The sequence below is a fragment of the Trachypithecus francoisi genome, unplaced genomic scaffold (genome assembly GCF_009764315.1).
Source record: "Trachypithecus francoisi isolate TF-2019V2 unplaced genomic scaffold, Tfra_2.0 Lachesis_group8, whole genome shotgun sequence".
Lineage (NCBI taxonomy): Eukaryota > Metazoa > Chordata > Mammalia > Primates > Cercopithecidae > Trachypithecus > Trachypithecus francoisi.
In genome coordinates, this window is record NW_022681473.1 from 83644781 (window position 1) to 83670129 (window position 25349).

Consider the following 25349-nt stretch of genomic DNA (forward strand, 5'->3'; position numbering starts at 1 on the left):
AAGCCTCCCAAACCAATATGGCAGTTATTAAAACAGACTCAGCCCGGAGCCATTATGGGTCTAGGTCAGGACCATACAGTTAGTTCCTGACAAGCTGAGATGGGTCCCATAGGCCCTAGATCTGCTGGTTTCAAGAGCAGAGCACTTTCCACCTCACAACATTGGCCCTGATGTAGGGTTGCTTGAGTTTTGTTTAAACAATCATTGAGGACACAGTGTCCTCAATGATTTATTTTACATCTTCTACACAAAGCAGCTTTTCGGGGATTATTCTTAACAGATTAGCTGCAAATAGAAGTAAAAGAGAAAAGTTATAAGAGACACACTATCCAGAAAATGAAGATGATCAAAAAAAATTCTACTGATAAGGACCTTGACAAGAAAGCTGGAGAAAGGCTTTAATCTATGGATTTCTGGTAACCCTGGAAACCGGCACCCCTGTAGCACTGGGATAAAAATCCTCAAAGGACTGGGATGAAGATTAGTAACATAATTGGATAGAAGGCAGACAGAGCCCTTTGAGAAATAAATCAATATCCACACAGATGCAGAATACCAATATAATATAGGAACCTTCCCCCACCAGGTGATGCCCTGTGGTAAAACACTGTGGCCATGTCCTAGGTATACCAAACATCAGTGGCTTTGACAGATGATGTGGCCCTGCCATCTTGCACTTTGTCCACCCGATCCAAACTCTAAGCACCAGCAGTCCAGGCCGTGCCAGAGGCTGAAGGAGCAGCACTACATGAAGAAAGATCACTGGACTGGGTGTAGAGAAACTAATTAGGTAAGTGACTTAATCCCTCCGTCAGTTTCCACATCCATAAAATCGGGGATAATAAACCTGCACTGCCTCCATCATAGGATTTTTGAGTATTAACTAGGTTAATCCATGTGAAAGTGCTTGGGAAATCATGAAGGCTGATGATAAATTATAACTAGTGTTACAATGACTAGTTTTTTCCTGACCATGCAGGCATAGACACCTGAGACCCAGATTCACAACTATCTTGCTGAAAAGTGGTACAGGGGCCAGGTGCGTGCCCCACACCTATAATCCCAGCACTTTGGAAGCCTGAGGTGGGCAGATCAGGAGTTCAAGACTAGCCTGGACAACATGGCAAAACCCCATCTCTACTAAAATACAAAAATTAGCCGGGTGTGGTCGCAGGCTCCTGTAATCCCAGCTACTCAGGAGGCTGAGGCATAAAAATAGCTTGAACCCAGGAGGCAGACGTTGCAGTGAGCCGAGATTATGCCACTGCACTCCAGCCTGGGGGATAGAGCAAGACTCTGGCTCAAACAAAAAAAAAAAAGAAAGAAAGAAAAAGAAAAGTGGTACAGTACTAGGCAGAAGCTACCAGCAGCTGGGCTGCTTGAATTGTTTGTCAAGTTGGGTGCTCATAAATGCAGGTTATTTAGAAGATACTAGAAATAAACCAAGGAAGGGCTCCTAACAAAAGAGCTCCCCTATTGGCAAGCTGCATTGCCGCATGTTCCACCATTACGGTAGTATTTGCTTAGTTGAAGCACTGTCTTTGGGAAGATTTTAAATGCAAATTTTCCTAGGAAGAGTAACATATTGACTGGTTACCAGTCATTTATTCTGAGTTAGTCTATTCACAGATTCCTCAGGTAGTGCTCTTAAACAAGGAAATTAAACGGTAATTTCAATCGTGGGAAAAAGAGAAGATTTGGGACACTGAGACAGGACTTGAGAGGCAAATCTGGGTAGCGTAGTGAGTGGAATGCAAGAAAGCAGAGGAGGCACAGTTTCCAAACTCATAAGATGAACACTAAATAAAGGAGCAGTAAAAACTGCTGAACCAAACTCACTTACACTTTTTCTCGAGGTCTAAAAGGGGAAGAATTGGATCCTGTGCTCCTTTGCTTAATCCAAGTTCCTGTTTGCAGTGATTCTTTATCTTTTCCTCTAGGTAGCAGAGTTTAGCTTGATATTGCTCAAAGTAATAGAAAAACAAAGCTAATTTAATATTCTTGATTATTTCTCCTCATATATCACCAGTTATCCCAGACAAGTAGCTATCCGCAAGGCTCTCCTAATTGTGCTATTTTTTAAATCAAAAATTCTTTAAAGTGGGTTGGAAGGCTTTCATCCAATATAAATTACCTATTTTAAGAAAGAAGTACTCGATGTCCAGAAATGATTATCTTAAGGGGAAATGTTCTAGAACTCTCACTGGTATAACATGCTGCCTCAGTTTCCCCACAGTGATCAGTGTGGAGAGCAGAAAACAAGGCAATGAAGGTCAGCAAACACCAGATGGACAGTTCACACTACTCAGATGGACCCTAACAAGTTGTTTCCAAAGTCTGCACATTTGTGAACCTTTAAGCCAGCCAGCTCATCCATGTCCCAGCTAGCACCGATCAGGGAACAAAACTGCCCAGGGTGTCCATGCAGTCCCACTTGATCCCACCCTTGCTCTGAATCCCTGTGCTCCTCAGTTCTGGTGGACTGTAGCCTTACTGGTCTTCCCTTTCATTTATGGCCCTGCTCTCACGCATTGTACTTGACCCCTGAATTTAGATCCCAAATGTGTTCCTCAAAACCCTTGACTCACTGCAGTAGGTTGGATTTACTTGCCACCGAATATTCTGATTGTCCTTTCTGTGAGGATTATAGAAGACTTCCCTGTAGAACTCCAGAGTAGCTAAGGCTGACATGGCCAATGAAAAGTGAGAAGTGCCACTAGGAACCAGAGCATGGTTTGTCATCTCTTTTCCCCAGGTCTCAACGACAGGAAATGCTTCAGGAAGATACTGGCCCATCAGCCTAGGCTCAGAACAGAGATGTGGAACACAGTTGCAGCTGGGCCATGCTGGAAACAGGAGTGAGAAATAAACCTTTGTTGTTATAAACATTGAGATTTGGGAGTCTTATTTGTTACTATAGCATAACTGATTCACACATCCTTGAATTCTCACCACATACAGCAATTTCAAACAGACAGGCTGCCAGGTTTGACTCCAGCCCCAACACACCTTCATCTTCAGAGAGGAAAGATAGGCCCAGGGAAAAGCATTGTGATTTTTGATGATTTCAGCACCTAGGTAGTGGTATGTCATATTCTGAGACCCCTGATTTCATCTTTCTGAGTTAAAACCTTTAACAAAATATCATCTCAGAATCTATAATCCTACTTGATACTGAGGTCACCTTTGAGTAAACTAAGCATTATCATATGGGAAGGTTGGGGTGGACTCTCATTACATGGATCTCTTTTAGACCTTATAAAAGGAAATCAACCACCTGGCCTTACCCAGGCCATCCTTCTACTCATTTAGGAAATTACCAAACTCAATACAATACTGCAAAATTGAATTTCCAAAAACCCAGCCGTAATCATTAGAGGTGTTATTTTTCTATGTCAAATTTTCTTCATGTATGGATTTCATTTCTTCTCTTTATCACCTTCTCAACAATGGAAATAAGATTGCAAGATTGGAAGAATGCTGCTCTGGAGTTTGACAGCATAGGTTTAAATATGCCACATTCCCCCATTGTAACCATGGGCATGTTTTTAACTCTCTTTGGGCTTCCCCTCCTCATCTGCAAGTCTGGGATAACTACTCAGAGACTGCCAGTTGCTGTGGAGCGTGTCTGGCACAGAGTAAGTAAGCATTCCAGAATTGCTGGCTGCTCACTGTATCACATTTTCCAAGCCCAGATTTCCTCCTTATTGATAACAGATAAATTCCAGGGAGATCTATTTTCAGGAGGCATTGCCCCCATTAAGCTAACGTGTTAAAATTGTGTACATGTGTATTTTTCCTCCTGTCCTTACCCTACTGCTCCAGGATGAGCATGGTCTCTTGAGGGTGGAGATCGTGATATACTCCCATTTGCCACTTAAATAGCTACCAAATGGCCTAGAGTGTAACAAATGTTCTATATATATATATAAAAAACAACAACGACTGGGTGGACTCAAAATGGTGAGTCTTAGCAAGTAATTTACCACTACTGATCTTTTCCACTTTTGTTGTTGTTGTTGTTTTTGGAGACAGAGTCTCTGTTTCCCCCAGGCTAGAGTGCAGTGGCGTGACCCCGGCTCACTGCAACCTTCACCTCCCGGGTTCAAGTGATTCTCATGCTTCAGCCCCCCAAGTAGCTGGAATTACAGGCATGTGCCATAGTGCTTGGCTAATTTTTGTATTTTCAGGAAAGACGTGATTTCACCATGTTTGCTAGGCTGGTCTTGAACTCCTGACCTCAAGTGATCTGCCCACCGCGGCCTCCCAAAGTGCTGGGATTACAGGCATGAGCCACCGCACCCGGCCTTCATTCTACTTCTTTCACTTTAGTTCTCTTCCTGTTTGTACATCCTCATGGTGAGCATCAGATGAAGACAATGGGAATGTGCGTGTGTGCGTGCATGCATGCACGTATGTGTGTGTATACAGAGCACCCTGAAGTCTTCAGAAGACGAGTCTTATGTCAAACAAAACATGTTTTAAAAATGTATTTTATTGAAACAATTCAAGAGGAGAAATCCTGCACCTCTGTGGCTAGTTATCGTTCATCCCTTTTTAACTTTGTCATGCCCTGAGGGGTTCAGCACTGAACAGACCCATTCTGCTGTACTGGCTGATTTTTACTGTGTTCAGGGTGTACACACTTTATTAGCAGGAGTTACAACCACCCAGTGATTTAAATTATACATGAAATCTAATAAAAATTTTAAAAGGTAACCAACGTCCCTGCCTGTGTTAAGTTTTGGAAAGTGTGAAAAAGAAGCCTTTGGGTTTATTCTCGAACAGATCTGGGTCTTTACCTTACCTGGCCTCCTTCATGCTTTCTCCCAAAGCTTGGGATTAGATCCGGAGGTACCTAGAGGATCTCAATCCAGAACTTGGTAAAAAAAAAAAAAAACTTTTTTTTTTTTTTTTTTTTTTTTTTTTGAGACGGAGTCTTGCTCTGCCACCCAGGCTGGAGTGCAGTGGCCGGATCTCAGCTCACTGCAAGCTCCGCCTCCCGGGTTCACGCCATTCTCCTGTCTCAGCCTCCTGAGTAGCTGGGACTACAGGCGCCCGCCACCACGCCCGGCTAGTTTTTTGTATTTTTTAGTAGAGACGGGGTTTCACCGTATTAGCCAGAGATGGTCTCGATCTCCTGACCTCATGATCCGCCCGTCTCGGCCTCCCAAAGTGCTGGGATTACAGGCTTGAGCCACCACGCCCGGCCAAAAAAATCTTTATTACTGTCAGTCAAGCTCTCATTTTGAAGTGCTTTGAAAATATAGGGCAGTTCTCTCCCTAAAAGCACTTTCAGTAAATATAATAAAGTGCCAGTGCTTTGCAAATTGTGTTCTGTTGTCACCTTCCTCAAAGTTCCTGGGATGGAAGGGTTAAAATGCTGATTAATTGGCTCTGCCTCAGATGGGTTGGATCAGAATTTCAGGGAGAAAGCTCAGGAATCAATATTGTTAATAAGCTCCCTAGGTAAATCTTCTATATACTAAATTGTGAAAATCACTGGTATATTTGTTAAGAAGGTGGGTTCTAGACTCAGGTGGAGCCAAGTTTGAATTCTTACCAGCAGATTACTTAACTTCTAGACCTCAACACCCACACATCTGAAAAGTTACCTTGTAATTTGTTGGAAAGATAAAGTGAAACGAGATTATGCATGTAAAGCAGTGCTTCTCAAACTCTGTGTGCATAGAAATCACCTGGGGATCTTATTAAAATGCACATTCTGATGCAGTGGATGTGAATTGGGGCCTGAGATTCTTACTTCTTGTAGCAAGCTCCCTAGTACAACCAATGCTGCTGGTCCTCTATCCACACTTTGAACAATTAGCAAGCCTACAGCAAGTTTTAATAATTATTGGCTCTTCCACAGAGAGTGTGCAGTGATTTTTATGAAACCTTCGTCATCCATTAGAATTACATGTGGTGGGCCGGGCGCGGTGGCTCAAGCCTGTAATCCCAGCACTTTGGGAGGCCGAGACGGGCGGATCACGAGGTCGGGAGATCGAGACCATCCTGGCTAACACAGTGAAACCCCGTCTCTACTAAAAATACAAAAACTAGCTGGGCGAGGTGGCGGGCGCCTGTAGTCCCAGCTACTCGGGAGGCTGAGGCAGGAGAATGGTGTAAACCCGGGAGGCGAAGCTTGCAGTGAGCTGAGATCCGGCCACTGCACTCCAGTCCGGGCGACAGAGCGAGACTCCGCCTCAAAAAAAAAAAAAAAAAAAAAAAAAAAAGAATTACATGTGGTGCTTTGAAAAATGCAGATGCCAAGTCAGGTGTGCTGGCACATCTGAGGTGGGAGGATCACTTAAACCCAGAAGCTCAAGACCAGCCTGGGAAACATAGCAAGACCCCGTCTCTTAAAAAATTTTAAATGAAAAAAATGCAGATGCCTGAACTCCTGTCTCTGAAGATGCTGATTTGGTATCTTCTTGGTGGAGCCCAGGAATCTATGTTTTTAAAGCGCTACAAGTGATCCAGGATGGATAGATGTAAAGTAATAAGTATCTTGGGTAAAACTTATTTTGCAGCCACTGAGAGAGTGTCCAAATGTCCCCCCAGTACAAAACTCTTATTCACCATAATGCCAGTCTAAAATGCACTATCTGAGTCATGGCCATCCAAAGAGGAGATAAAAAATTTTTGCCTTAGACCCCAGGCTGTTCTGGAGCCTCTAGCAATTCTAGGGCCAGTCTCCATTGGCCTCTATCCTTTACTGTGCAAAGGAAGAATGGGTTGTAAGAGGCAAACACCATGGGAGATCCAACTCCATAACTTACTAGCTACGGTATCTTGGGCATGACTTTAATTTCCTGTATCTCAGGTACCTCATCTATAAAATGGGGATAATATCAAAGTCACCTTCCTCATAAACACATTGTGAGAATAAAATGAATACCCTATAACCTTGCTGCTCAAAGTGTGGTCCATGGACCATCAGTATCAGCATCGCCTGAGAGCTTGCTTGACATGGCAAATCACAGATCTACTGAATAAGAATCTGCATTTTAACAAGACACCCTCCCCACAGTGATTCCTATGCAAAGTTTGCAAAACACCACTTTATGGTATTAAAAATTATGAGGAAGGGTTATAAGATAAAACAGTCCTTGTTCTTTAAGATCTCACAATCTCATTAAGAAGGGGCAAGCTTTATATAACATGTAAACAATTAGAGAGGGCTACAAAGCCCACGAAATCAAGTGCTGAATAGTGTCCACACTTTTCCAGACAACAGAGCAATTTAAAAAACAATAACAGCAACCACATTATTTCATTATCTTCCTAGGTCTGATTATAATAATCAGTGCTCTCCAAATGTTCTCACAATCAAGAAACAAAGAACGATAATACATTGAAGTGGAATTAAAGGATGGTGTTGTTCAAAACCAGAGTCAATTGTTTTGGGCACAGCTTCTGAACTTCCTGGCAAATCACCTGGACATCTGTGACAATGCAGATTCTGAAACTCCCAGAAGATGTCCATGCTGCTAGTCCACAAACAGTACTTTGAGGAGTAAGGGTTGGGGATTCAGGCTGCCCAGGGCCTCTACCAGCAGCCATATTTACCAGGAATAAATATGCCAGTACACCTTAACCCATCTGTGGGACGATGGATGGAAAGAGCTACCCTAACTCATCCCATTTATACTGGAACCAGAAAGTGTTGTTTCTGCACCTGAGGACATCTTTAGTGCCTGATACACAGGGGGATGAGAGGGGGACAGCTGCCTTAGCTGTGCTTATATATAGCACCACTTACCGGTGATATATGTCAGCCAACACTGCTGAGGAAACAAGGGAAATTGCTGTTGGATATATGGTTCTACCGCCTGAGAAGCCTGTCAGTGTAAACTTTTCTGTTTCTCCAGAAACTGTGTAGTTGTTTTCATTTACGTGTCTCTCCTTGGAGAAGAACCTTGTGAGTGCACAGTTTCTGGGAGCTACACAATGTTCTCCCTCTGGCACCTGCTTTACATATAGATGTATAACAACTGTGTCAGCTCACCCTTCCCTGAACTCCCCAAGTAATTGGTTTCATGTCACTTTGCCTTGGTATAGCATTCCTACTCCCCAGATTCATGGGACTGTATGTTTGATGGGTCAGGTAGTGCTGTACCACCTCCTTCTACCTAGACTCATGATAAAAAACTTTATCAAGACATTTATCTCCAAGGAAAGAATATGCTTAATAAATATTACCAAGAAAGCCTGAGCAGGCTCAATATTCAAATATTCATTCACATAACTATGTTCTTATTGAAAAAATAAAAAACTACAAGGGAAAGATGAATAAATTTGCATTAAAAATTTACCTTCTTTTTGGCAAAAACACCAAAAATAAGATGAAAAGACAAATGCTAAACTTAAAAAAATGGCAATTTAAACAAAGATTTACTACAGAAAGAACAAGTCAGTACAGGAAATAATTGCAACAAAAAAGTGGACAAAGAATATAATCTAGGAATTCACACAAATGATATATATAAATGGTCAAGAAATATATATATATAAATGGTCAAGAAATATATTCAAATAACCCTAAAATGTAAATATTTGCCTATCAGACTACTAAAGATGAAAAGTATTGGCAAAGTTGATAGGTTTTGTCAATACTTTTTCATCTTTAGTAATCTGATAGGCAAATATTCTGAGTTGGGTCAATAGTGCTCTGTTGATGGGAACATAGATGGTCGAATATGTCAAATATGTCTTTAATATTCATACCCTTGGTGTCAGTAATCCCACTCCTAAAAACCTATCCTAAAAAGATAACTACACTGGAAGATGAATATTCATTATTTCATCCAACACATATTTGTTGAGCTCTTATATTAGATTAGGAGTTACTGGGCCAAGAACAAAATAAGCAAGGAAGCATTCATTATAGTCAAGGGAGACAAATGACAAAAAGTGTGTGTGTGTGTGGTGGGGAGGTGTGTGGGTGGGTGGGTGCATAGTGGTGGTAGTGTTGGTGGTGAGAATGGTCAGGGCAAGAGAAGATGGAATGTCCTGCTCCTACAGGGTGATTAGGAAAGGGCTCTCTGTTAAGGACACATTTGAGAAAAGACTTTAAGGAACCAAGGAAACAAGACATAGAGATACCCATGAGGAGATGATTCCAAGTGAGGGAACAACAGGTGCAGATATGGGAGCATGTTGGTGTGTCTAAGGATCAGCAAGGAGGCCAGTGAGACTGCAGCAGAGTGAGGGAGGGTGGAAACTGAAGCAGGTTGGATGGGGCTGAGGGACAGTTCTCTGAGATAATGCAGGGCATTGTCAGCCATAGTAAGACCGTGAAGTTTACTTTCAATGAGACAGGCAGAACCGGAGAGCCTTGAGCAGAGCAGTGATGAGCGATGACTTGAATTTGTAAAGACCCTCTGACTTCTTGGTAAGCAGAAAAGCCACTTGGGAAGCCACGATAATCGAGATGAGATACGACGAGGGAGAGGACAGTGGAGGTGGCTGAAAATGGTTGAGTTCTAGATATGTTTTGAAGATAGAGCCATCAGGATTTCCTCACCATACGGATGTGTGTTGTAAAAGAAAGGAGTCAAGGATGATTCTGAGATTTGCAGCTGGTTAGTATTATATTTATTAAGATGGGGAAGCCCAAGGAAGCGAATTCGGGTGAGGTAGACTTAGAAAAATCAAGGGCTTTCCACTTGTCAAGTTTGAGATGTGTCTTAGACATGTAAGTAGAGATGTTAGGCAAGCAGTTGGGTTATGAATCTGGAGTTCAGGGAAAGGCCTATGCTAGAGATTTATATGCGGGAGTAGAGTGCTGGGATTTAGTCCTGAGTCTAGACGAGATCACCTAAGGAACAAATGTAGGTAAGGAAAAGACTACCGTGGGAACCCCACGGTAGTCCAAGATTTGGAGGTCAGGAAGATGAGGAGAAACAGGCAAAAGGGACTGAAGAGCAGTGGCCAACAAAATAGGAGAGCCTCCTAGAAAGTGGTGACCTGGAAGGCAAACGAATTCCAACAAGTAATGGTCAGTGTGTCGAGTGCTGCTCACAGGTCAAGGGAGATGAAGTTAGAGGACAAACCAAGGGCTTGACAACATGGAGGTCATGGTGACCTTGGCAAGAACTATGTGTGGAGGAATGTGGACAAAACCTGATGGAGTGGGTTTAGGAGAAGCAAGAAAAGATGATGCAAGGCTGGAAAGAATAAACAACTCGGTCAAGCATTCCAGGTGTCTAAGGAAACAAGAAAATGGGCTGGAGTTGGAGGTTGAGTGACATCAAAGAAGTTTTGTTTTGTTTTGTTTTGTTTTTTTAAAGATGTAGTCTCCTTCTGTCGCCCAGGCTGGAATGCAGTGGCACAATCTCGGCTCACTGCAATCTTCGCCTCCTGGAGTCAAGCAATTCTCCTGCCTCAGCCTCCCAAGTAGCTGGAATTACAGACATGCACAACCACACCCTGCTAATTTTTGTGGCTTTTTTTAGTAGAGACGGGATTTCACCATGTTGGCCAGGCTGCTCTCAAATTCCTGGCCTCAAGTGATCTGCTCGCCTCAGCCTCCCAAAGTGTGGGGATTACAGGTGCGAGCCACCATGCCCAGCCCAAAGAAGATGTTTTAATGAGATGGGAGATTATCTCATATTTGCTTGCTAAAGAAATCGTATAGCAGAGAGAAAAAAATGGCAAAGGAAAAGCAAGGACAACTGTTTGATTAAGGGAGACAGGATGGGATCCAATCAATAGAAGAGAAGATACCTTGGAAAGAAGCAAACACAAAGAATTTATTATACAATTATTTATAGTGGTAAAAAACCTGAAAATTAATAAAAAGTTTATCAGTAGGTACTGGGTTAGTAATTTAAGGGTTCTAAGTCCAACAGAACAAAACGCAATCTTTAAAATTGCTAGTGAAGATTCTATATTTATTTACATGGTAATGCATGCACAATAAAAAGCAAAACGAAACAAAATAAAAACTAGCATAGTCAAATCCTGACTAAAAATGATTAAAAGTGCTTTATCTACATAAGACTTGAAGATAGTTTCAGCTTTCTTCTTTATGATATTCCATATTATTTTTTACAATAGACACACATAACATGCTTAAAACTCTTTTCTCTCCTCAGAGCCACTGCCTAAGACAGGCGGTGGCTTTCGCTGAAGCTCTGTTAGAGGCTTTGAATGGTGACTTAATATCAAGCCCTTTCAAGACTTCCTCCTTAACCCATCTACCACTCCCCACAAACAGCAATACAAATCCCAACTCTGCCACATATTAGCTGCTTGCTTTCGAGTAATGTATTTAACCTTCACAAGCCTGTTCCTTTACCTGTAAAATAATGATTTGAAAAATCTGCCTCAGAAGACTGCTGTGTGGATCAAGGAAGACAATGTAGGTAAAGTGCCTAGCACAGTGCCTGGCACTGAATACTGAATACCAGGCTGTTGTTATGTGGGTGTGCTACCCTCGTGCACGACACATTTTGAGTGGATGACAATGGGGGACCCTGCTCTTGCCAGCAGCAATGCAGCTGCCTTTGCTTTTTCCTATTTCTGGTGATGCTGGTCTTCTCTTGTCTGATGCAGGGGAATTTGTGAGAATAGGAAAAGAAAAAATTTGAGTCTTCTCACTTGCCCACAGATACTCCAAAATTTGGCTAATCCGCCCCCTAGTGGCAGACATTATAATTTCTGCCACTTTCTTTTCCAACTGGAATTGCAAGAAAATACCCATAAAGGATTCATCTGAGGTATTTGCTGCATCTGCTACTACTGGCCTTGTCACTACCATGTAAAGGCAGGACAGTGCCTAAACTGGCTCATTGCTTGCTTCCTTATGTTAAGGCTTTGAATGTCTTTCTTAAAATGCAAACATGCGCCTAGGAACAGTAGTCTAACTGAATACTTCAGCCTGAACTAGCTAGCCTGAGGGATGAGACACAGAGTAGATGAGGGTCAGGAGAGGCCATGACAGGCTAGCCATAAAGGTGAGTCATCGGGGGGCTCGTGGCTATCTCAGGGGTGAGGAGCAGAAGGCACAGGTGGCAAAAATGCTCCCCCTGCTCCCTAAAAAATCATAAATGTTTATCTAGGAGTCATACCTTAGAATAGAGGAAGATGTCATAAAACTAGAACATAGCTTTTTTTGTTTTTTTGAGACAGGGTCTCAAAAAGTTGGAGTGCAGTGGTGTGATCACGGCTCACTTCAGCCTCTACCTCCAGGGCTCCAGTGATCTTCTCCTGTCTCAGCCTCTTGAGTAATTGGGACCACAGGCACACACCACCACACCCAGCTAATTTTTTTTTTATTATTATTGTTAGTAGAGATAAGGTTTCACTATGTTGCCCAGGCTGGTCTCAAACTCCTGAGCGAGCTCAAGCGATCTGTCTGCCTTGGCCTCCCAAAGTGCTGGGATTATAGATGTGAGTTACTGTGCTTGGCCTGGAACGTACTGTTCTTGAAGGAAAGGAAGGCAAAACTTCCTAGCCCAAAAGGTGACTCTTTTTTAACATGTTAGTATGCATTTGTGCTGACAAAAACACCCTTAGATTTTGAGTCAGAAGACCAGGGATTGAGTGCTCCTCTTGTGGTTGACAAGATGAGTAATAACAGGTAAGCTATTTAGCCTTTCTGAGCCTTTCTGAGCATGAATTTTGTCATCTGTAGAATGGGCATGATGGTGATGATTCTGCTGTCAGTGAAATATTCATGGTTTTGTTTATTATTAGGTCTTCCTGAGAATGGCATGCTGTGACTAAGGTTGAAGGCGAAAGAGGGACATTTACTGAAAAGGTACTGACCTGGGCCTGGTGGCTTGATGACATTAGATTGTGAAGTCCTTAGCTCTTTAATAAAGCTGAGGAGACAAGGTGCAGGATGCATAGATCCCTATCAGAGAGCTTGGGGGAAATCCCAAAGTGAAATCCCAATAGTGAAGTCTTAGGAGCAAAGATGGGAGGGGAGAGAAAAAGAAAGTGGGGGAAGAGGTAGGGGCAGAATAGAAGCTTGAAACTTGGTAAATATTACTGGAGATGAGATTTCAACTAATGGAAGTAGGATAAAGGCTTTATCTAATGGAGAAAGGTCAACATGAGCCCAAATGTGGAACCCACAGACATGGTGTGAGGGAGATGCAACATGCTGGAGGGGACTCCAGGAGCTCCAGAAAAGGTGATTCTGTAATGCGTGGTGCATGACTGAAATGGTGATAAGACCATGTGCAACTGATCTGACTTCAAAATTGGGTCATCAGGTGCCACTCAACAGGAACAAGTCAAGTAAAAGAGGGTATACCAGGCACACTCTTATAGCCAAAGTTTAATCACACCGGACATATAGGGGAAAAGGCCTCTCTACTAGCCAATGAATTAAAGCCCAGAATTATTTTTTAAGCTAGATCATAGTACAATAATCAGAATATGGATCTGAAAAATAGTCTATTATTTGTGAGTACATACATTCTTTCATTTGTTCATCAGATATTTATTGAGGACTACCTATTGTTCTAGCCCTGTAGAGATGCGGTTTCCTTCAAGGTAGAAGGTGTGATTTAAGTTTAGCAGGGAAAGTTCAGGATACAGACAGATCACAGCTGGCTAGAAGAGAAACACATATAGTATAAAGCATTATTCACACGAGAACTCAGTAAATATTTATTGAGTGATATGTTTTGGCTCTGCATCCCCACCCAAATCTCACCTCGAATTATAATCCCCACGTGTTGAGGGTAGGACCTGCAATCCCCATGTGTCGAAGGAGGGATGTGAGTGAATCATGGGGGCAGTTTTTCCCATGCTGTGCTCGTGATAGTGAGTGAGTTATCACAAGATCTGATGGTTTTATACATGTTTGGAAGTTCCTCCTTTGTGCTTCTCTCTCTCTTCTGCCACCCATGTAAGACTTGCCTGCTTCCCCTTCCACCATGATTATAAGTTTCCTGAGGCCTCCCCAGCCATGCAGACTGTGAATCAATTAAACCTCTTTTCCTTATAAATTACCCCATCTTGGGTGTTTCTTTAGAGCAGTGCAAAATAAAGGAATAATACATTGAGTGATTGGGGTGGAGTCAAATACAGTGGGATGAGCAGAAAGGAATGGGAATGGTATGGACTTTACTGTTAGAAATGTCTGGATAAAAACCCCAGCTCTGTCACTTGAGCCAAGTAATACCAGGCTACTTAAGGACTCAATAAAATGGTAGACATTAAAATTCGTAAGACAACATTAGCCTTGAAAGATTGGGAGGTTTTAGATCTGCAGAAATGAAGGGAAGGGCATTTTTATCTCACTACTTATCAGTGCATACTTAGCTTGATGCTCTCAGGAATCATCCTTTCATAGAGAAGCTCACATTATAAGCCAGCAGCACAGCAGGCATGCTAGGAAGATGTGGGCAACATTTGGAGCCACACAACAGTAATTCCACACTAATAAGAAGCAAATATTCCCACCTACTTTGCCCATTCAAAATATTATGATTTTAGGCCGGGCGCGGTGGCTCAAGCCTGTAATCCCAGCACTTTGGGAGGCCGAGACGGGCGGATCACGAGGTCAGGAGATCGAGACCATCCTGGCTAATACGGTGAAACCCCGTCTCTACTAAAAAATACAAAAAACTAGCCGGGCGACGAGGCGGGCGCCTGTAGTCCCAGCTACTCGGGAGGCTGAGACAGGAGAATGGCATGAACCCGGGAGGCGGAGCTTGCAGTGAGCTGAGAGCCGGCCACTGCACTCCAGCCTGGGTGGCAGAGCAAGACTCCGTCTCAAAAAAAAAAAAAAAAAAAACAAAATATTATGATTTTATACTGCAAAATCCTGAGTTGGGAGTTATATGAACAAATGGAGTTGTTTCAAGTACTTCACAATCCTTGCACTAGCTTCAGGAGGAAGTGTTAGGAGTTAACTGTGTTCCACAGGAAACCATATGTTGAAATCTCAAGCCCCAGGACCTCTGCATGTGACTTTGTTTGGAAATAGGATCACTGCAGATATAATCAAAGATGAGATTATACTAGAGTAGAGTGGGCCCCAAACCCAGTATGACTGGTGTCCTTAGAAAAAGGTGAAATTTGGACACATACACACACACGGAGAACACCATGTGAAGCTGAAGGCAGATATTGAGATGACACATCTACAAGTCAAGGAATACCAGAAGCTAGGAAGCTTAGAACAGACCCTTCCCTAGTATCTGAAGAGGGAGTATGGTCCTGCCAACGGACAGTTTGATCTCATATTCTAGCCTCCAGAATTGTGAGATAATTAATATCTGGTGTTTAAGTCACTCAGTTTGCAGGACTTTGTTATGGCAGCCATAGCAAACTATTAAAGGAAGTCTTTACAGTTTTTAAGAAAGGAGAGAGAGATTGTTTGGGGTAGAAATAAGATACGCTGCCCGAGGAGGGAAAAGCAAAAATGCAAGGAGACAGCTGAAGAGAACTACCCCCAGAGTGTCTGAGGCCGGAGCAGATGTGTAGATAATACTGAGAGGGAGGAAGCTGAAACGACAAAATTTCCTTTGAACAACAATACATCATAGTGACTCTAAGAGATAAGATCTGTACCTAGGAGACTGATACTGAGGGGTCTGTTATAATGCAGTCAGAAAACTAAGCTTCTGGTTAGGAAATATCACCAATTCACCTGTTGATTCCAAAATGTCTAGTACAGCATCGAGCTTATTTACCTCGTAGAAGGTTTTGTGTAGAACAGTGTTTCTCAAACTTTAATGTGTATACAAATTGCCTGCACATCTAGTTAAAACACAGATTGTGATTCAGCAGGTTTGGGGAGAAGCCTCAGAGTCTGCATTCCTAACAAGCTCCTAGGTGATGCCAACACTGCTGGTCCTTGGACTACCCTTTGGGTAGCAAGGGTGTAGGTTACAGTTATGTTCACAGGTAAATGAAAATAATTTTGGACAAAGAGAATGCTAAGTAAACAGAACTGATTGATGTTCTTGTTCTCTGTAACCTGGATTAGTTCAAGTGAGTGAAATGGCAGTAACAAAGAAATGGTGGTGTGGCAGTGACCCACCCTGAGTCCGGACTGGTGGCCAAATCATAGGAGGATCTTTTATAGTTATTTATATGTTTCTATGTAAGATATTTACAAATTTTCTATTTGATCTTTACAATGCAAAATTTTAAAATGTAATCTTTACAACTACTCTGAGATAAGGTAGGTATTAATATTTCTGGCACACATGGTGCCTAATAAATGTTTGGTATTTTTATCCCTATTTTATAAATAGAGATTGAGCTTCAGAGGTTAACTGTTGGTCAAGTAGATGTTCAAACACACATCTTCAAAACTCTTCCTCAACCTACCCAAGCCTCCTCAATAGCTATGTACTTTTTTGGGTTATATATGATTTCCTCTTTTTTTCTTTTTATCTAGACTTCCCTCTCTCTCTTTAAGCATGAAACTCAAACCCTACAAACTTATGTCTTAACAGGTATTAGTATTTTTGATATGCAGCATATTAGCAATGTGCTGGGAAAGATTTAAAAGATAGAACAGAACCAGTGAATTTCCCTATTATCTCCTCTTGTTTCTTACTGTCTTTAAGCAAGTGGCTCAATTCCTTGGCTCAACCCCTACCCCATACCTTTAAAAAATATTTACAGCTTTTAAAAGTTTTTCTCAGCCCATCCTTCCTCTCCGGCCTGGCACTCTTAATGTCACTCCTGGTAGTGGCTCTAAATTATTCTACTGAGGCACTGTCACTTGTTAAGCTCCTGTGGTGTGTATATTATGGAGAAAGGGGGCAGTTAGCAGATGGATCAGATGGAAGTTCTTTGATTACTTTTGTTCTTGCAGAGATCCCCGTTTTTTCTGGCTTTTATATATAAGAATTATTAAGGGTTCCTCCCCACTTAAATATCATTTACTTATATTGGATGTGGATAAAGATGAAATAGTGAAATCCTTGCCACCAGAGAAACATCTTAAACTATTCCAATCCTAAATGGCTTCAGTTGCATTTTGAAGAGTGGCAGCATTAACACAGAAACCAGTGACACTAATGTTATTACTGCTGAGGACAATTCTCCCTCTTGATCACTGGTTATTGATGTTCATTCTCAATAGGTTAACAATACTAGAAACTAAATATACATACCTCTTCCTAGGCCTAAACTCTACAAAAAAAACTGAATTAAAAATCAAACCAGGCCAGGTGTGGTGGCTCATACCTGTCATCACAGCACTTTGGGAGGCCAAGGTGGGAGGATCACTTGAGTCCAGGAGTTGAAACCAATGTGGGCAACAAAGCAACAGCCCACCTCTACCAAAAAAAAATTCAAATTCAAAACACTAATAAACACATTTAAGAGTTTGGGTTTTTTTCCCTCTCTTGTATTCTAAAATGAATATATTAAAATAAAAGCCAAAAAAGATAACATTTATTGCACATGTTGTGCCAGACATTGTTTTAAGAGCTTTAAACCTCACAAGAACCTTTTGAATACTTTTACTTCATCTCTTTAAGACATGAGGAAACAGACTTTTAAAGAAGTCCAGTAACTAGCACAAAGTCACAGAGTTAGCCAGAAATTTAAATCCAACTGGAAGAACTCTATGTAACATTTTTATTTTTCAGACAGAGTCTCACTCAGTTGCCCAAACTTTACTTTCTGCAGTGGCACAATCACAGCTCACTGCCGCCTTGACCTCCTCGGCTCCAGCTATCCTCCCACCTCAGTCTCCCAAATAGCTGGGACTACAGGTGCGCACCACCATACCCGGCTAATTTTTAAATATTTTTGTAGAGATTGAGTCTCCCTATGTTTCCCAGGTTGGTCTCAAACTCCTGGGCTCAAGCAATCTTTCTGCCTCAGCCTTCCAAAGTGCTGGGATTATAGGTGTGAGCCACTGTGCTCAGCCAAGATCTTAAACATTATTCTATACTATCTCCCAAGACATCCAAATTTGTTTGTCTATAAGAATTTAAATAAAAATCTACAGTCCTTCTTAACTTGCAAAAAAAATAGAAATTTCCATTCAAAGCAGCTTCAGTAAAAGATTGAATGGCTGCTACCAGTTTGCTACAGAATAGGCAGGCATACTGACCTCAGGGATGCCTAGATCCAGGGACTTGAACACTATCCGAATTTTCTCTCTGCGCTCCTTGCTGCCACACTCATTCTTTCAGACCAGCTTGTGGGGGACCACTTGGGAAAGCTCCAGGTTTACATCCTAACATGAGTCCAGAGAGGAAAATACTTGTCTCTGCTGTCTCCAGTGCCAATTCCTGTGAAAGACTCTGATTGCCCCAATTAGGTCATGCACCCAAACCTCTGTTGGTCACAATGGCAATGGAAACAAGAACTGCAATTTGTCCAGTCTGGGTCACATGCCTACCTGTGGCCTAGAGGTCTGGGTCTGTACCAGAGGAGGAGAGAAAGGTGCTGGACAGAAAAAAAATAAAATAACTGCTAAACTACCTAGTACGTGTATACCCCTCTAGAGTTTACAAAGTGCTCTCATATGATTCCTGCCTTTGGAGTCTCACAATCACCCTATAGAGAGGGGAGATGAGGTATTACTAAGAAATAGCGGTGGATTAAGATGGCTACAAATTCTTTGTCACTGCCTCCATTGAGAGACGGAGTTCATTTCCCTGTCACTTGAATCTGGGCTGGCTCCATGTTACTTAACCCATAAAATGTGGTACAACTTACTACAACTCATTCTCTGCCTCACCGTTTAAAGGACTTGCAGTTTCCACTTTCTTTTTCTGCGAATGATCACTCTTAAAATGCTGCCTCTCCAAACCAGTCAACATGGAGTAAAATGTCCAATCTACGTAGAGATGCCCACATGAGTGGATACTCCAGTCAACAGTTCCAGCTGAGCTCTCAGCTGCCAGCCAAGATCAACTGCCAGTCATAATATGTGACCCATGTTGGACATTTTAGGGTGGTTTGGTTGGCAGCAATTGATCGAGGTCCCATGGCTAGAAAGTATCTGTGGTAATGCTAAGCCAGATGCTCTGACTCTAAGCCCACTAGGGTTTTGATTCCTCACTGCCTTCTATTAAAAACAGAACAAGCCTCGATTCAAAATCTCCAAGTGTATATTTCTGCCCAGGATGCAGGTTGAGGAAGTGAAGCATATAATTTGTTCATCTATTCAGCTTTGTTCATTTATGCCAGGCAACTGAACAAAGTGCACTCCTCGTTCTCAAGGAACTTAGAATGTAATCAATAGAGAGCCCTATAAACAGCTCATTTCGGCTCAAGCCTGTAATCCCAGCACTCTGGGAGGCCGAGACGGGCGGATCACGAGGTCAGGAGATCGAGACCATCCTGGCTAACACGGTGAAACCCCATCTCTACTAAAAAATACAAAAAACTAGCCGGGCGAGGTGGCGGGCGCCTGTGGTCCCAGCTACTCGGGAAGCTGAGGCAGGAGAATGGCGTAAACCCGGGGGGCGGAGCTTGCAGTGAGCTGAGATCTGGCCACTGCACTCCAGCCCGGGCGACAGAGCGAGACTCTGTCTCAAAAAAAAAAAAAAAAAAAAAAAAACAGCTCATTTCAGTAAGAACTCCTAAGTGCCATGGGGCAGCATGTGCAGGAACCCATGTCCAGGCCCTAAACCTAGCCCAAGGCATGAAATAATATGCACATGTTTTATTGGGTGTGGAAGAGTACCTCTGTGTCTGTATGGAGGATGCCGAAAAAGGTTTAAAATGAATACAATTATTCTTCAAGATAAATGTGACAGGAAATGGGGAGAGACGCTGAGAAAAACTCTAATATTTGGGAGGGAAACGTGAATTCTAGTCCTGGTTCACCCTTGACTTAAATGTGCCCTTGGCCAAGTTGCTGAACCTCTCTGTAACTCAGTATCCTGATCTGTAAATCTGAGATGGAATCACATTATTTCTTCCTGTACTTGACAGTTCCTTCCTCCAACTCCATCCCTTTAAGTTTTGGTGTTCCTCGGAGTTTGGTTCTTTGCTCATTGCTCTTCTCACTCTGCAAATTCTCCCTAAGTGATCTCATCCATTCTGCTGGCTTTTGTTATTACTCATATAACAAGGAAATCCCTTTATGCTTAGCCTAGTTCTTTCTGTGGGGTATCTACCAATGTATTCACCTGCTTACAGTACATCACTGGATGTTCTACAGGCACATGAAGTTCAATATACACAGAGCTTGGCTCATCACCTTGCCCACTTAACTCCCATTTTGATTTCTCCCTTTACAATCAAGAATCAACACTGCTACCCAAGCTAGTGGCCTATGAAATTAACTTCACTTTCCCTTTTCTCTCAATCTCACATGCAATTGTTTGTCAAGTACTGCTAATTTTGTGTCCTAAGTTTCTGAAATGCATCCTTTGTCTAGATATCTCATAAACAGCTCAAATTCAAAATATTCAAAGTGTAACTCATTACTTCTCCCTCCTGGTTCTCTTCCTGTGTGTTCCAGGAGGATGGTATCACTATCTACGCAGGTGCTAGGTATCTGGGACTTGGGCATCACCCTTGTTTTCTCCTCTTTTGCCTCCCATAACCAGGTAACCACCAATTCCTGATGTCTGGCTTCCTATTCAATCTACCCACTTCTCTCCATTCTCACTGCTATTCTCTTTCACTTCCTGCAGTAGTATCTGGCCTTCTGTCTTCACTCCCTCTGACCTTTTCTCCACAGTGCAGCCAGATCTGATCGTGTCAGCAACTTCCCATCCCCATCCCCTTTTTAATCCTTCGATTCCTGATATGTTTAACCCCCATGACCCAGACTGCAAAATCTGGTACAGGCATCATAATCCATTCACCTTTGTCTCCCCTGCACCTAACATAATGTACTCCGCACATAACAGATACTCAATAAATATTAACCTGTGCTCATCACCTGATTATTGGTTATTTACAGCTGATAAATCCGTGAAGTGCTCTCCGTGTGTTGCACCGCTGGAGGCACAGGGTAACATAAAGGCTCATTGTTGTTACGAGCTGGAGGCCTTAAATGAAAGCTACAGGACATTAACTGCCCGTAATAGTACCAATGAATTCCGTAGTCAGTACAGAAAAGGATGCATATCCCAAGATACCTTCACAATGGGGCCTTAAAACAAAAGTCACCCTCATGGCTCTGCACTCTTTTTAAGACAGGTTTTGGCTTTGTCGCCCAGGCTGGAGTGCAGTATTGGCGAGATCTCGGCTCACTGCAACCTCCGCCTCCTGGGTTCAAGCGATTCTCCTGCCTCAGCCTCACGAGTAGCTAGGATTACAGGTGCCCACCACCATGCCTGGCTACTTTTTGTTGTTGTTGTATTTCTTGTAAAGATGAGGTTTCACCATGGTTTTTTTGTTTTTTTTTTTGTTTTGTTTTTTTGAGACGGAGTCTGTCGCCCAGGCTGGAATGCAGTGGCACGATCTCGGCTCACTGCAACCTCCGCCTCCTGGGTTCATGCCATTCTCCTGCCTCAGCCTCCCGAGTAGCTGGGACTACAGGCGCCTGCCACCACGCACGGCTAATTTTTTTTGCATTTTTAGCATAGACAGGGTTTCACCGTGTTAGCCAGGATGGTCTCGATCTCTTGACCTTGTGATCCGCCTGCCTCGGCCTCCCAAAGTGCTGGGACTACAGGCGTGAGCCACCACGCCCAGTCTTCACCATGTTTTTAAAAGCACTTGGTCTTGAACTCTTGGGTTCAAGTGATCCCCCCCAGCCTCGGCCTCCCAAAGTGCTGGGATTACAGGCGTGAGCCACCGAGCGCGGCCCAGAGGGGAAAAAGTCAAAGCCCGACAGGTGTGACAAATAATGGGCCCCTACGCAAGCTAGGACTGGCGCGTGCCTGTGCGCGTGCGTGGGGCGCGGGGTTTTAACACCGCGCGGCCTTCCAGGCTGACCCCGAGGAAGGCGGGACCGGGCCTATTCCCGCGGTTTGGTCCCGCCATTGGCGGGCGGTTTGAATGACGGAAGTGACGGCGGCTCGGCGATGGCTCTCCCGCAGGCGCAGAAACGGCTGCTGGGTAGCTGATGGGCAGGGGCTTACCAGGCCGGCTTGCTCTGAGCCGCGGCTACTGTGTCCAGGCTCCGGGTTCTCAGGTAAGTGACTGACGCGCCGGCTTCCCAGTCGCCCCGTAGGAGCGCGGCTCCCCGAGGCCCAGGAGCTGGGATTGTGCTCCGAAGGAAGGGGATCCCAGGAAGGCGCCTTGTTATGAACGCAGGTACGGCCCGCGTTTCTCAGGCTCCTCAGGCCGTGGGCCCTGCCCGCGGTCGGGCTGGCGGCTGTAAGGAGTGCCCGGCCCAGACCCGGCAGCTCAGTGGGAGAGGCTTTGCGCGCTCTCCTGGGGCCAGGTCGCGCGAGCTTCCCCCGCAGCCTCTCCTGTCCCGGCGCTTCCGTGCCGGGGGAGGGGCGCTTCCTCCAGATCACCCGCGGCCATGGCCTGCCACCTGGTAGCTGTTAAGAGCCTTGCCTGGAATCGTTTCATGCAGAGAGCGCGCTCTCTTTTGGTGTCTGCCACATTAATCTCTCAGTTATTCAATCCTGTCACAAACTCAGCTTTTAAAACAATGGTGTACTTTTGAGTCCTTAACACTTAGAGTGTATTTGAAGACTTCACGCTAAGTCACGTCGGAACAAACCTGTTGGGGCAGATGTTATTATTCCCTTTACACAGTTTAAGAAAACGAGAACAAAGCGACTTAAATGACTTGGCTAGTATCTTCCTTTCTTATACTGCATGGCTAAGAGGGGTCTACCCATTGTTACTTCCCTCCGTTCAGTGTCAGACTTACATTGAAGTCTGAAAATATTTGCAGGTTTACTGCCATCTTAGCATCTGCTTTTTAGATGACCCACAGTTATACAGCAACAAATGCAATGTGTTATCCTTAGATTGGCTCCTGGTCCAGAAAATAGACATTAGTGTGATAATTGACAAAAATTGAATACTGTAAAAAATATTGTGCCAGTGTTAATATTCAGATTTTGAAAGGGCAAATGGGAATTCTAAGCCTGAAATTTCCAAATAAAAAGTTTTAAAAATTTAAAAATTATACACAAGAGGAAACAGTTATTCTATCGCATTGTAGGAGCTTAAAAATAATAAATGTATGTATGTTTTTCGATAATCCTCTGAGATGAAGTAATGAATACTTAAAATCTGAAATATTAGGGTTTTTTCCTTGTGTATTAAAGTATAAGAATAAAACACACAAATCTGGGTATACCATTTGAGGAATTTTTACATACGTATACACGTGTGTAAACCATCATACAGATCAAAATATAGAATATTTTCAGTACCCCAGCAAGCTTCTTTGTGCCATCTCCGAGTCAGTAACCTCCAGTAAGGCAACTTTATTTTTACCTCTCATGGATTAGTTCTGCTTGTTTTTGAACTTTATATAAATTAATTTTATTGTACTCTTTTGTGTCTGGCTTTTTAAAAATTCAGTGATATTATGTCTGTGAGATTCATCAGGAATTAGTCTTAATTATTTAAATATGAGCGAATTCTCAGACCTTCAGACAAAATAATAAAGATACATTGTGAGGATTAATCTTGTTCCTTTTTCTTCTTTGTTAAATCCTTTTCTGTTTTTTAAAGTCTCACTCTCAACCACAGCTTAAATTTTCGCCACTCCACGTGTTTTTGTGTGTTGGAAAGTTAGGAGCCATTTGGAATAAGGAAACCAGATTCTTCCTTTGGCTCTGCCACTAGCGGTTGTCACTCAGAGAAAGTCCTTTAACCCAAGAGACCTTGTTTCTTCATATATAGCATGAAAAATATAATCAGTACTTTAGTTACCTTTACCAAAGCCATGTGAATATTAGATGAGTAGGATGCATTAAAAGATTTTTTAATGCAAGCAGTTACTCCTTTTTGGCATTAGAGTCTTGAAGATAGTGATGATTGCGTATAGCTCTGTAGCACTTTACATGAATTAACTTATTGAGTCATTCATTCAGTCAACACACTTACTGAAGTAACTACCTATGGGCGAGACACTGTTTTTAGGCTATGGACATAAAATGGTGAATAAGTCCATTCTGCCCTTATGAGCTTACATTCTGATGGAGAAGTCACTGGAAAGGTGACTGGTAGATAACCCCACAGTCTCCTAGCCCCATTCTGTTTACACCTGGTTGAAAACATTGTCCATCCATAGTATGTGAAATATTACCTGGTAGTTATTTATTACATTTAGTTGAATATTAAAATTTTTATTAAAAAACCCATAGCCACTGTCCTTCAATTGTTAGGAATCTAGCTAGAAAGAGCAAACTGTAATTTATGAAAAACTACAGGAGATAATACCAAGACAACATAAAATTTGTCCCCATCTGAATGTATAGGTAATAATGTATTAGAGGTGGGCAAATCAGGAGTGGGAAATTGGAACAGGAATTATCAGAGGACAGCTTTGTAGAAGAAGGAGGGCTTAAGCCAGCTTCAGAAAGATGTAAACATTCAGTAACAGATTGCCTGCCTGGTCGTTGTGAGGGAGACCTGAGAAATGTTGACTTGTCTCAGATAAAATTGTCGTGTACTGATGTAAAGTGTCTAATTTTTTGGAAATGACAGTAATGGGAGCCAGTTAATATCAGAATTACCTGAGGTGGGTATTCAAATTATAGAACTATAGATTCTTTTTTTTTTTTTTTTGAGATGGAGTCTCGCTCTGTCACCCAGGCTGGAGTGCAGTGGCCGGATCTCAGCTCACTGCAAGCTCCGCCTCCCGGGTTTACGCCATTCTCCTGCCTCAGCCTCCCAAGTAGCTGGGACTACAGGCGCCCGCCACCATGCCTGGCTAGTTTTTTGTATTTTTTAGTACAGACGGGGTTTCACTGTGTTAGCCAGGATGGTCTCGATCTCCTGACCTCGTGATCCGCCCGTCTCGGCCTCCCAAAGTGCTGGGATTACAGGCTTGAGCCACCGCGCCCAGCCAGAACTATAGATTCTTATATTTATTCCATTTCTTTCTGTCTCGTTCCCCCAAAAAGAAGCATGTTATAACCTAGGGAGGAGAGAGAGAACACCGGGTGTGAACAGTAGCAACAGAAGAATAGATCTGGGCCGGGCGTGGTGGCTCACACCTGTAATCCCAGTAATTGGGGAGGCCGAGGCAGGTGGATCACTTGAGGTCAGGAGTTCGAGGCCAGCCTGGCCAACATGGTGAAACCCTGTCTCTGCTAAAAATACAAAACTTAGCCGGGTGTGGTGGCGCATGCCTGTAATCCCAGCTACTCAGGAGGCTGAGGCAGGACAATCACTTGAACTCAGGAGACAGAGGTTGTGGTGAGCCGAGATCGCATCGTTGCACTCCAACCTGGGCAACAGAACAAGACTCCGTCTCAAAAAAAAGGAAAAGAAGAATAGATCTGGAAACCTAAACACTTGATACT

The 25349-nt window shown here is 43.0% G+C and overlaps 1 protein-coding gene and 1 long non-coding RNA gene across 11 annotated transcripts in view; one reads left to right on the plus strand and one right to left on the minus strand.

Annotated features, from left to right (window-relative positions):
- Positions 1–1849: 1849 nt before the first annotated feature.
- Positions 1850–22096, minus strand: LOC117080466. Its single transcript, XR_004435868.1, has 6 exons — positions 21990–22096; positions 18050–18175; positions 13435–13572; positions 4808–4879; positions 2589–2846; positions 1850–1964 (listed from the first exon to the last, which is right to left on the minus strand). It is a non-coding gene; the product is annotated as an uncharacterized LOC117080466 (long non-coding RNA).
- The window catches only part of CEP295 (centrosomal protein 295), a 72517-nt gene continuing 69041 nt past the window's right edge, over positions 21874–25349 (plus strand). For 9 of the 10 annotated variants that reach the window (XM_033205546.1, XM_033205549.1, XM_033205550.1 and 6 more), the window contains exon 1: positions 21874–22042. In XM_033205546.1, the coding sequence (XP_033061437.1) occupies positions 21907–22042 (136 nt within the window). In that variant the 5' untranslated portion in view covers positions 21874–21906. Of the gene's footprint in view, positions 22165–25349 lie in introns of all 10 variants that reach the window. The other variant, XM_033205547.1, reaches the window with a different exon arrangement.